The sequence below is a fragment of the Diorhabda carinulata genome, chromosome 2 (genome assembly GCF_026250575.1).
Source record: "Diorhabda carinulata isolate Delta chromosome 2, icDioCari1.1, whole genome shotgun sequence".
NCBI lineage: Eukaryota > Metazoa > Arthropoda > Insecta > Coleoptera > Chrysomelidae > Diorhabda > Diorhabda carinulata.
The window spans coordinates 35,535,991-35,548,959 of NC_079461.1; the positions used below are offsets into that span (position 1 = coordinate 35,535,991).

The 12,969-nt window shown below is 31.7% G+C and overlaps 1 protein-coding gene across 1 annotated transcript; it reads right to left on the reverse strand.

The window, feature by feature from the left end:
- Positions 1–2,132: 2,132 nt before the first annotated feature.
- LOC130903420 (transcription factor MafA-like) lies at positions 2,133–5,512 on the reverse strand. The gene has a single exon (XM_057815514.1). It carries the CDS (start codon positions 3,392–3,394, stop codon positions 2,483–2,485), a length of 912 nt encoding a protein of 303 aa, XP_057671497.1. The 5' UTR covers positions 3,395–5,512; the 3' UTR covers positions 2,133–2,482.
- Positions 5,513–12,969: the final 7,457 nt, after the last annotated feature.

The following is a 12,969-nucleotide window of genomic DNA, read 5'->3' on the forward strand; positions in this document are numbered from 1 at the left end:
TTGATCTCACTATATATTTGGCGAATAAATTTTGATGAAAAATTATATATTAATTAAGTATATTAATTATTTTCTTTCAAAATAAATTATATTTTGGACTTGAAAAAGTTTGGATTTTCAATCGATTTGTCACAAGCAACCAAATCATTTTATTACATTTTGGTGATGCTTCTATTTTGTTCTTTTTTCGATATACTCCAGTTTTCAACTTTTCTTCTTCTATTTCCAATTAAAAATAAAAGTTTCTATTGCATCATTCCATTTTTTTTCCTTCCTACATTAATTAATTAAAAGTCTCGAAGTAACAATTAACAAATAATTTCAAATAAATTTTTTGCACACTGTATATATACAGGATGTATTTTCGTAGTGGGATTTTGGAAAAATTGAACAATAAAGTGTACTAACTCTAATATATTTCCAGCTTTCGACTACCTATGTATTCATCATCAGGGAATTAGTTAAGAATTGCGGGGTCAAAATAAAAAATAAAATATAAACCCCGTAACTAACAAATTCCCTGATGATGAATTAGAGTTAGTACATTTTGGTGTTTAATTTTGCCACTACGAAAACAGGACTTCGTTCCATCTTATTTCTACATATGTACAGAGTGATCCAAAATTATGTACATTAATTTCTACGGTCCAAAATTAAGTTATTAGGTACTTTATGTACATTTTTGCAGACTGAACATTCTGAAAGCTACGATCTTTTAAAAAAGTTAGTTTCAAATATCTGCCAAAGAATTTTTAGTACAGACTTTGTATAGATTTGTACAGATTATAAAACATTAAAATACGGGGTAGTTTTGGAGAATTATTACGTATTTTTTGTAAAATTTTCAGAAATTGTGACAAAAAATAGACTTTTATCTTCTAATTCAAAAATCAGCATCGTTTTCACTTTATCTTTAATATATTTGGTACAAATTATAAAACATTGACATGAAAAATGTTTACGGGGTAGTTTTTGGAAAATAAGTGATGATCATTTTGTAATTTCTTTCAATTATTTTAAGAAATTATGACAAAAACTGGATTAATTCCAAAAACAACATCTTTTCACATTATCTTGAAGATATTTGTCACTATAATAATCAAATTTACAGATTATATGAATGGAAAACTTTGATAACGAAATTTTCGAAATGTTTTCTTTCTTATTGGAAACATAAACTATTTATTTCAGTTGGTGTACTAATCATAATTATGTCTTATAACTATTCCACATTGTATTTAACACCCTCTGGAATATATTTAGCCCCTAATGTCTCATTATTATTTATTTTCTCATAAATATTTTTGGTTTTGATAACAGAATTTATATTTTGGTAGAAATTACAAAACGTTGAAATGAAAAATGATTACGGGGTAGTTTTTAGAAAATAAGTGATGATCATTTTGTAATTTCTTTCAATTATTTTAAGAAATTATGACAAAAACTGGATTAATTACGAAAAATTTAATTAATTATGAAAATAATACATTTCCAAAATGTTTCCTGTCTTGTTAGAAACATAAATTATTTATTTTAGTTAGGGAAATACCCTGTATATATGTGAGATGTTGAATTAATTATTTAATCACCCCATTTCGTATTGAGAACCGTTTGAAATATATTTAGATCTCGATGCATGTATCTAAATGATTGAATTCATTATTCAGTTTTAGATAAATATGTACAAAATTTTCCTTTTTATGTTTAGAAATAAATTTTCATGACTCCGACTTATTATTTTCAATTTCTTTCACACGAATTTCAACAATATTAACAATTTTCTACGAAATTTGATCATATGCATAATTATTTCCTTGAATTTTATTAGTTTTATTAACGCTAGAATAAAATCTTTTAGATTTCGATTACATATTTATAAACGAAGTTGGAAGGATCATTGTACCAAGTTAAACAAAATATCTATTTTATTTTTAAAAATATATTTAACTTTCCAAAAAACAACTATAAATTTGAATACAATGTTGAGCCTTTCATCGGAATCGCTTTTTTTGTTGTTGCTCCAGCTACAATTCAATATTTCGTAACTAGAAAACTTGGTCCACCCTGATATTTATTTATTAATAAAGTGAAGGTGTTTTTTTTTTCCAATAGAAACAATTAAACAAAAACACTGAATCTAAAACAGAATTTACTTATGTAACTAAGTAAATTTATTTACAATAAGGTAACATATTTTATATATTATCCATATTACAACCGTCAATTGTTTTTTTATATAAAAATAGATTATAAAAATGAAAAAACGATTAATAAAAAAAGATATGCCATGCACTTTAAGTGTTTGAATAACAGAGACGAAAAAATAACGCATTAACCTCTGTAGAGAACAGTCTTTCAAATTAAAAATTGTGCAAATAACTTTTTAGTCCAACTTTGTACAACTCACAATACGTCCGGTAATGTCATTTTTAATATACCGAGTGGTCGAAAATCACTGATGTCTCCGACCGGGAAAATGATGTCATAGATAAAACTCCGGGGAACTCTGTCCATCCGAATTGAGACTGCCGTTTAAATGAGGCGGTCTACCGAGTTGTAGTTTTTGTTTATATAAATCTCTTTCTTGGGAAACTCTAGCCAACTCGCTCTTCAGCCTATGGATTTCGTGCTGCAGACTTCTGTTGGTTTGTTCGAGGTCTTGTCGTTGCTGCAACCTTTTCGATCTACAATTTTGTGCGTATCCCCGATTTTTTAACGTTCGTCTTTTTTGCTTCAGCCTCACTATCTCCTCCCTAGGACAACCGTGTAATCTTTTATTCAATTCTCTTACCGACAGATTCATCAATAGTTCATCGTTCAAACTGATATCTTCGGAACAAGTGGAGTAACCACTGTTATGGGTATTCATTCGTGGAGATAAAGCACTAGCACCCGAACAAACCGATTGTGGTCTTTGATGGTGTAAACTATAATGATGATTCGGTGTTTCCGTGATCGTACCCGATGGAATGTATTCTCTTCGTTCCCAATCTGGTTCGCCGCCCATACAATGAAGAGGTCGGAGGTCTAAAGGTTGAGGTTCCGCTCGGATATTAGTAGGAAACCACATCATTTCGTCCATAATACCTGGTGGTCTACAAACTAAAGGCGAATGATTAGGCGGAGTATCTGGAGGCGTACCGGGATCGTTCATTAAAGTCATATTAACTAAAACCGGTTGTTGAATATAAATAGAATCTTGAGAAGGTGATGGTATCCTTCTATCTTCCCATTGACTTCTACATAACGTTCTCGATGTATCATCGTGAGGTATCCAACCGGTATTTTCCTCAATAATTTGTCTTTTATCTTCTCTTTTCACTGTTATATCTTCTAAATGATCCAGGACGAATTCCTGTACGTATTCCTCAGCCAAGTGTTGATTATCCTCCATATCACTCACTGATAACAGTCATCAACACTTAACAACATCCGATACTGACACTTTTCTTCGTTATGTTTTCACGTCGGCGGTTAAAGCGTGTTTGGTAGCCGAACGACTGGCTTCGCTCTGGAAAGAAACGCTCGAAGGGGGCGGTTACTGGAAGCGCCGCCTCTCTTAAACAGGATAGGTGCTAGCGATTTTGATACGGAAATTTGTTTATACCTCAATAGCCAGTCAACACCAAGAATATTCGTACCATATTGTTATAAAATAGGGCTTTAATGCGGACATGTTCTGGAGAGTGAATGAGCTTTTGCTTTTTGTTAAAAGCCTTTTTTTTTTTGGTTTTGATTTGTATTATTAGGTAAAAATTTGTCTCGTAAAATATTTTAGCAATATCTAGTGATACTTATTTAAGTTTTCCTCGTAAACTTCGTAGAAAAACTTATTTTATTTCTGTTTAAATGTAATTTGAAAATTCATAGTTTTTGTATGAAAAGTTAACAATATTTCGAAAAAAAAATTTTGAATAATCGATTTTATTCTTAAACTCGAATCTTCAAACACACAGAAACGTTTTTTTTTTTATTAAACAGTCATTTTTCCCAATAAATTTTGTTCTGGATCATTTTCTCTTTTTTTTTCTGATTTACATTTTACGAAAAATTCTATTTTTGTTTGAAATTTTACTGTATATTAATTTGGAATCCTATATATTTGAACCCCAATGGAAAATTCAAAAAAATGTCCTACTTATTTGTAAAATTGAAGTTGGTCAACTAAAAATCACGCAAAAAATCTGATGGAAACTTCAAACAACATTTAACTTCTAAAAACTCTTCATAATATCATTTTAATTAATTGAAATTGAAATGAAAATGTTTTTAACTTTTATTTAACTCCAGTTAAAACGTTTTTAATAAATTTCCACACCTAATATATACAGTGAGTTCAAGAAAGTGTGATGAAATTTAACACGGCCACTTTATTTATTTAGACCCGTTATCCATATAAATTATTAGAATGTATATTACGTAAAATCGGTTTAAACAGAACAAGGACATCACAAATAAGGATACTGGCATACGTAGATGATGTACTGATCCTTAAGGAAACCTGCAGAGCTCTCATAGAAATTGCGGAGACAGTGAATAATCTACGAGTCAACGAAGTTAATGATATTGACAACACCACAAAGGGAAAGAACAATGAGAAGTTTTAATACAACAGAATGAAGTAAACAAGTTCAAAGTTATGTATATCTTGGGATCTTTAACAAGAACGACGGCGACGAGGGAGAAAATCTAGAAGCGAAGATGACGAAGAGAAATAAACAATTGGGAGCAGAGAATAGGATAATCAAAATGATAAGATCCAAAAGAATAGATTGGTTAGGTCGTATACAGAGGATTCCAGACTTTAGAGCAACATGTTGGACATAGAACAAGGATGAACTAGAACCAAATGTTTTGGAAGACTATTACTTAGAAAGTAATAGTTTCTCTATGACCAACTTCCTGTTACATTCCCGTACTTATATGTTCACAATCTCTGTCTCTGGACTACTAAACATCCACTTCTGCTTCTAGCAACGTCCTAGTGAAAACTTCTAATCTTCCTCGTCGATTCTCCAATCGTTATTTGGCGTGAATCCTCATTTTAATTCCTAACTCGTTGATGTTTTCACGATTTTTCTGTTCATAGGCCAAATCCAACCATATTCAACCAGTTAAAGATAGAGTCATGGTGTCCATAAGAAAATTAGCGCGTGAATACCATACTTCGAAGAGTACAATATCGCGGGAGTTGACAAGAAATTGTCCAAATTATCTAAAAAGACTAAAGTGTCCTAAATACAACCCAAAGATGCTAATAATATGAAATATAAAGAAAAAGTAAAAGTCGTTGATAACGATTTACAACTGCCTCACTAAATCACGTTGGAGACGATATAATTTTTGGTTCGGACTCGTTATCTCAAGAAATGAAAAGGATTAACAATTACTGCGTCGAATTTTTATCAAAATACGCGAAATAAATGTTCAAATCGACCAAGAACTAATGATAAATGTTCGGAGAAAATTACGCCTAGCTGAAAAGCACTGACCGCCTTCTCATTAAACCTACAGAATTATTTGGCGAGCTTTTTATATTTTTGGTGGATGCGCATTCGCATCCGCCAATATTTTAAAAAACTTGTACAGGGTCCTTCACGACGAGCTGAATCGATATGCATATAGGGAAAGTACTGCGACTAGTATTCTGAGAATTTCGAACTATTTCACACACAATAAACGCCCCTCAGCACGGGTTTTTAAGAAGAATCCATAAATGTTTAGAAGTTGGGGGCAACCATTTCCAACATTTACTTTAGTTTCATTTTTAGTTTTGAGAGATATTTGAGATATAATCAATTTGAGATATATGAATTTACTAACAAATTCCCCTTAATTTAAAGGGTAGAATCCAATGGTAAAGAGAAAACTGGGGGTTGCCATTTGAAAAAATAAAATTTTCGAAGTTTTTAGATAGCGAAATTCGGCACCATTTTCTGAATACCCTATATAAATTTTTGTCAAGGTTTTCACAGATTTTGAAAGCTGTAAGTGTTATTTTTGTCCAAATCTCAAAAATATTAAACCTGACTCACCTAAACTCAGAAATATAATTTTTTTAAAGGAGGGCTGCGAGTGTCTAAAAATTTCGAAAATGTGAAATAATTAAAAAATGGTGGATTATATGCATACGATGCAAAATTTAATAAAAACCCCAGCATTCCGTTTAAAATAACGAAGTTTCAGAATACTAAAATTATTTTAGCTGAAACCGGCATTTCGGGAATCCTATACAAGCAAATTTTCAGAAAACTAGTCGCAGTACTTTCCCTATATGCATATCGATTCAGCTCGTCGTGAGGACCCTGTATAAATATACGAATTCCAACTCTCGCTGAGAATAAAAGCTTAAAAATGAACGTTTCGAAATATTGCGATGATATGTATAATATACGAACGTAAAACTTTGACTTAACATGTAAAGGCCGGGACACACGATCCGACTCCGGTCCGATTTTGCTCTAAAAATCGGATCGGTACAGGATCGGAAGGGGTGAACACACATGTCCGAAACGCTTCCGAGTTCTTTCCAATTTCCGTTTCCGGCTCGATTCATTAGACAGATTTGAGAATAGAGAAGAACGCAGATTTTGTATATACTCTGTTGGGTAAAGAAGATTTTACACTTTTACCACATTATAATGTCGATGGCGGTGTTTAAACCGTTGGAATTTTAACTCTAAGAAGCTTTGTCTAAGGAAGACGCATATTTTAGACAATCAATCACTTCTAGACACACAGAAGGCACAGGTAGCAGGATGCAAAAGCTTCCGGTTAATGTCCGATTTCCATTAAACTCGTCGTAACTATCGGCAGTCTCGATTCGAACAATATCGCGACGGTCTTGCGCGAAAATGTTTTCAAAATTTAGAAAATTTCGATGTTTTTAGCAGTTATTGCACTGTGTTTGGTAGAAGAAAATGAAGGAAATCGCAGAACTTTAAAGGTGGATACCAGAAAACGCAGATGTTGAGTATATTCGACAAGAAAACATCGCATCCCACGATACAACGCATAGACTTCACCAGTGGTCGGCTCCAGAGCCGAATGTGACTCTTTGGCTCCTTTAAAAAAACTTAATTGTTTCGATGTTTCTGCTCAGGATTATGCAACGGACACATTGTTTCACTTTCCGACTCTGCTGAAGCATCGCCAAAACATAATTCCTCTATTGATAAACTCTATTTTGAAACAATAATTTCAAATATGAGGGAAGCATTTTTCAGCAGGTTGCAGGAATTTAAGAACAGCGGAGCAGCTTTAGCATTTGTCTAGAATCCTCTTAATGCTTGAAATTTTATCCTTTTAGAATTGAAATTGAATTGCTAGATAAAACAAGGAGGTATGGCGCTCTAAATTCGAACTTCTTTCTGTTGAATTGGAAACATTGGAAAAGAACACAAGTGGTTTGCTTTGAATAGCCTAGAGAAGGAAGACAAGACTACTTGGAATAGTGTTCCTGACTCTGAGTAAACTAAAAAGTCGTCTAATAAGTTTTCCGACCACTGGACTACACAATTGGAGAAAATTAGACCGGATACGGGTAGGAGACGGTTCAGAGACGTGATGTAAAAAAGTGAATTACATCTCTTGGACCCAAGGTACAATTTAGGCTGGATTCACACCATCAGGTCGATTACGGTTCGTTCGCGGCTCGATATCGGTCTGGTAAAATATTATCAAATGAAAAACAATGTGTAAAATCCGTAAAAGTCAAGTTCCAGTCGAATTACATTCCAATTGCGATCAGAAATTTTTTACGAGCGAGATCAAACTTGTCACATTGTATTAATATTATTTTCTTTATCAAGATTAAAAGTTATAACACCAAATTCTTCAATGACATTCTTCGGCTGCGTATATTGATATCATTAATGGTTCTAAATGTACTTGATTTTCGGTCTCTTCCATTTTAAAATTGGTTTTGTTTAATAATTTATGAGAGATTGATAAAAATTTATTGAGAAAAACTAATTTTAAAATAGAAGAAACTTAAAATCAAGAATATCAAATACTGTATACATCCGAATTCGGTTACTGACGGTTCATAATCCAGTCAAAATAGACAAAAATTAGTCATAGCTTAACCAAAATTCGCATAGAGCTGAAAATTTACAGAGACGTTAAATAAATCATTATAAATGAAATATCAAAAGTCCCTTTCGATCCTACTTCTGGAAAAAATTTTATTCAAGGTCAAATGTACAAAATTAAGGTTTTTTCCATTTTTCTCGAAAACAGTGAATATTATCGTGAAAGTAGGTCAGACAAAAGTTGTAGATCATACAATTCTCTACAAAAATGGTCCAGTCACTTTTTCTCTTACGACTCACCATTCGTGAGATATCGCGGTTTTAATCATTAGAAAATTCATATTTTACATAATATGCATACATTTCCGCACCACCTACGAGGTAATGTACTTGATGCATTTTTTCTAACGTAGTTTCAATAGTCTCTTCATTAATATCGTAAATATCTTCATCTGTTGTATTTTGTTCCAATATTGGAGCAAGTCTGACCCAGACATTTGATGCATACTGGCGAACAAAATAATCCCACTTTATGACAAGCCACAATTTTTACTACAATCCGTCTTGCATATACAAAAAATAGTATTGAGTAGTTTTTCTAGAGCAAGCCCATTTCCAGCCCCATTTTTATGGGTCCAGCTCATTGCCTAGCCACATACACACGATACAAGTGTTGAAAGGCAGATTTTACAAACTTCTAATAACTATATTTGTCTATGGAATCAATTTTTTTTGTAGCACCATTTATTGCAAAAAGAAAACGAATTCAATTTGTAACGATGTCGTGTGGAGAAGAGTGAATCTTTGTAAATACATCTGCGCAATCAATTAAATCATTACGTTTCTCAAACAATTTAAATACCGATGTTTTACCTCTTTTTTAAAATTGCTGATGTAGTATCGCAACCAGTTATTGCATATAAAAATAAAATATGAGCTCGACATTTCGGATATGCAGTCAGACTTTGTGATGAATGTATTGTTGATTGTACTTGAGCTTTCCCAGGTTTCGAAAAGTAAATAATTTTATCATTTGGAGTCCGCGCAGTCAGTAATATCAACAAATCAACATCTTCTCCAACAACGACAGTTTTATTTGAACTTTTCCATCAGCATCATTATCAGCTTGTTGTATTGAAATACCAGCAGCTGAAGCGAGACTTATTGTGAGTATTTGCAAGAAATTGTTGTTGGATTGTTGGAGCTTTCATAGATCGATCAAAAACGATATCAACAGATGAAGATGTTTTTGTAGTCCGACGACGTTGTTCGGCAGCGATTAAAACCGCGATATCTCACGAATGGTGAGTCGTAAGAGAAAAAGTGACTAGACCATTTTTGTAGAGAATTGTATGATCTACAACTTTTGTCTGACCCACTTTCACGATAATACTTACTGTTTTCGAGAAAAATAGAAAAAACCTTAATTTTGTACATTTGACCTTGAACAAAATTTTTTCCAGAAGTAGGATCGAAGGGAACTTTTGATATTTCATTTATAATGATTTATTTAACGTGTCTGTCAATTTTCAGCTCTATGCGAATTTTGGTTAAGCTATGACTAATTTTTGTCTATTTTGACTGGATTATGAACCGTCAGTAACCGAAGTCGGATGTATACAGTATTTGATATTCTTGATTTTAGGTTTCTTCTATTTTAAAATTAGTTTTTCTTAATAATTTTTTATCAATCTCTCATTGATTATTAAAAAAAAAACAAATTTAAAATAGAAGAGACCGAAAATCAAATACATTTAAAAGCATTAATGATATCAAAAGGTCTAAGAAATGAGAAAGTATTTGATATACGCAGCCGAAGAATATCATTGAAGAATTTGGTGTTATAACTTTTAATATTGATAAAGAAAATAATATCAATACAATGTGACAAGTTCGATCTCGCTCATACAAAATTTCTGATCGCAATTGGAATGTAATTCGACTGGAACTTGACTTTTACGGATTCACACATTGTTTTTCATTTAATAATATTTCACCAGACCGATATCAAACCGCGACCGAACCGTAATCGACCTGATGGTGTGAATCCAGCCTTACACATCACAGATCGGAATCGGAGCGAAATTATGTATGTATCTCAATTAGTAACAAGTACCCCACACAATTCTGATATAATTTATTCTAAACATTGTCAGAGTTAAATATTTGATCACTCGATATATATTATGTAACTTACTTAATACATTGTATAAAACAAAACTGCATCATTCACTTCTCGTTTACATATTCGCTAATCGAACAGAATGTTAATTATAAACAATTATGGAGATAAGGATGCTGATTACTTTTATTGATGTTCAACTGAAAGTTTATAATAATTTAGTACATGTTATATTATCTATAAATATTGTGAAGAAATTTTTAATTATTGTACAACGTACATATTTTTTTAATACAACTTTTGGTTATAAAAAATAACCTTATATAAGCGAGGGGCGGATTTACCGTTATTGCAAATGTCAAATTCATGACACGACCTGTATTTGGGCTAGAAATGGTCATTTCCAGCATTTATTTCGAATCGTATTACATTTTACAACTTTATTGTTGTCCACTGAAGTTATTAAAAAAAATATAAATTATGATGTTTATTTTTTTTTTCTAGTTATTGAGTTTGGAATAAAAATTTAAGAAAAACAGTTATTTATGCAACAAGTGAGTAAATTAATACTTTTTTTCACGAATAGGAAGCCGAAAGCAAGTGCGGCAATTCCTACGAGTGAAAAAAAAATTTATTATTAATATTAAAAAGTGTGAATATTATTAATTTGAAGTGAACAAGAAGTTAATTGATTTGGCAACATTTAACGAGTTAACAAGCTGAAATGAAAAAATTAAAATATTTTGTGGACTTTTATACACGTATCTAATAGAAATAGAAAAAATAAAGGTCAATGGCATTACCGCGAAAGAATAAAAAATCGATTTTGTACGCCACTGACGACTGCGTTTTAACTGACGCTGCAACAAAGTCACGGTGAACGTCGTCGGCGGGAAATGAAGCAAAATCGAAGTGGAAATATCTGACTTTGCAACTTTGTGCAACTAGTGTTTATTATGAATATATAACCCTTGCCTGATTCAATACGAAAGTCGGAAATGCACTTTCCATACATATATTTATTCAATTTTATGTACTGGATTTTCTATTCAAACTGAAGATACTCCATTATCATTTAGAAACAAAATAAACGATAAGAAATAGATAATAATCAATCTTACTTAAAAAAAACTTCATGTAATGAACTCTTCATTTGTGAATCTAAAATCCTCAATGATTAACGTTAGCCCCAATAGACATTGTGCCGATATCCTTTAGGTAACAGCTCATGTTTGGCTCATATAGTAGAAAAATTGAAAAAATATCCAGCTGTATACGATAAATAATAATTCTAAAATCTTCCAGAATACCGCTGATATGAATGTAGTAAATATAACCTAAAAGAAATTGTCATACATACAATTTTTTCTTCTTTTTTATTACAAAGTATTATGGATAATTTACCATAATAATGTTGTTATAACATAAATTTTTTCTATTTTTCTATGGTTAATGTCATTCCTTATAATTTTCCTCAGTGCTGCCACTGGAATCCGAAAAAGTACCTTCGGATTTAAACAGTTATACCTCATTATCGAAAACGCAAAACAAATATTCAATTATTTGTTCACAATTAAAATTTCAGGCGCATTAACCCTTTAACCTAACGTTTGTTAATCCGTTATTTGAATAAAAGGGGGTGTAGGTGAGGGAGGAGTCGACGCCGTTACTCCGTTCTCCAACGATCCTGGTTTCGGCCCTAATTAGGAAATAGTTTCCATTGTATTTGCTAAAGCACAAGTAATTATTGGTAAAGCTCTACCCACAATGGGGTTGGAAATAACTAGTTCATAAAAGTCAGTAATATCGTGGTCCACGATTAAAAAAATTTTCAGAACTTCTGCTCTATAATCTTGTTAGTCAACTTATTTTACTACAATAAAATGTCCGCTTTTTAGTAAATCACATTTTTCAAAATATTGTTTCATAACAATTCAATACCCACTAACATTTTCATTTATGCAATATTTTCATTCATCTGTTTCATTTTCGAAGATAATATCAGGGATGTGCAAATAAAGATTGTCATTCGGGGGGATTAGCTTCAGTCAAAAAGTCAATAATACACACAGTACCATTCAAACTATTGTAATAATCACGATATGAATTCGAATTCTCAGGATAATGTCGTACATCCTTTAATACCTGATCAATGCCAAGATTTATATTCATGGTTACTTTTTGGAATTAATCAATCAATTATAGTAATTATTAAGCGTAGTGGTAATGAAATTATAATTGCAACGAGAATCAACAAGCCAAATAATTCTGAATACAAAGGAAAAGTATCTTATTTGAGGTTATGTTTGTTGGCGTTATTTCGTTTCCTAATTAATCAAATTCGCAGTTTCATTCACATCTATTTATTCATGTATTAACTAAGAAACTTTTTGAAATAAAAAATGTATGTTAAAAACGTGATGATGTGCTATTTTCGGCTGCAAATCAGTTTTTTTCGAAACAAAAAGTAGTTCCAGAATGAAATATAAACGTGTAAAATCTTTTTGCTAATGTTTCTATAAGGAAACTATCTAAGAAAAAATTTAACAAGTCGTTAAACGCAGTCTTTTATATACTTTACTCTCCCAGTTGTATCTTGGAGCCACCTCTGTGCTAGGTTACTCCTTTTGGATTGAGAAAATTGGGAATCAACTACCTGCATATCAAGGAACAACACAAACAATCCTTCCATCTTATATACTTATTCTAATATTAATTTAATGTAGAAAATTGAGCCCACATTTGAAATAACAACAACTAACGAAACTGACTATATCAAACATTTTATTTTGCCATTATGTATATTTATTATCA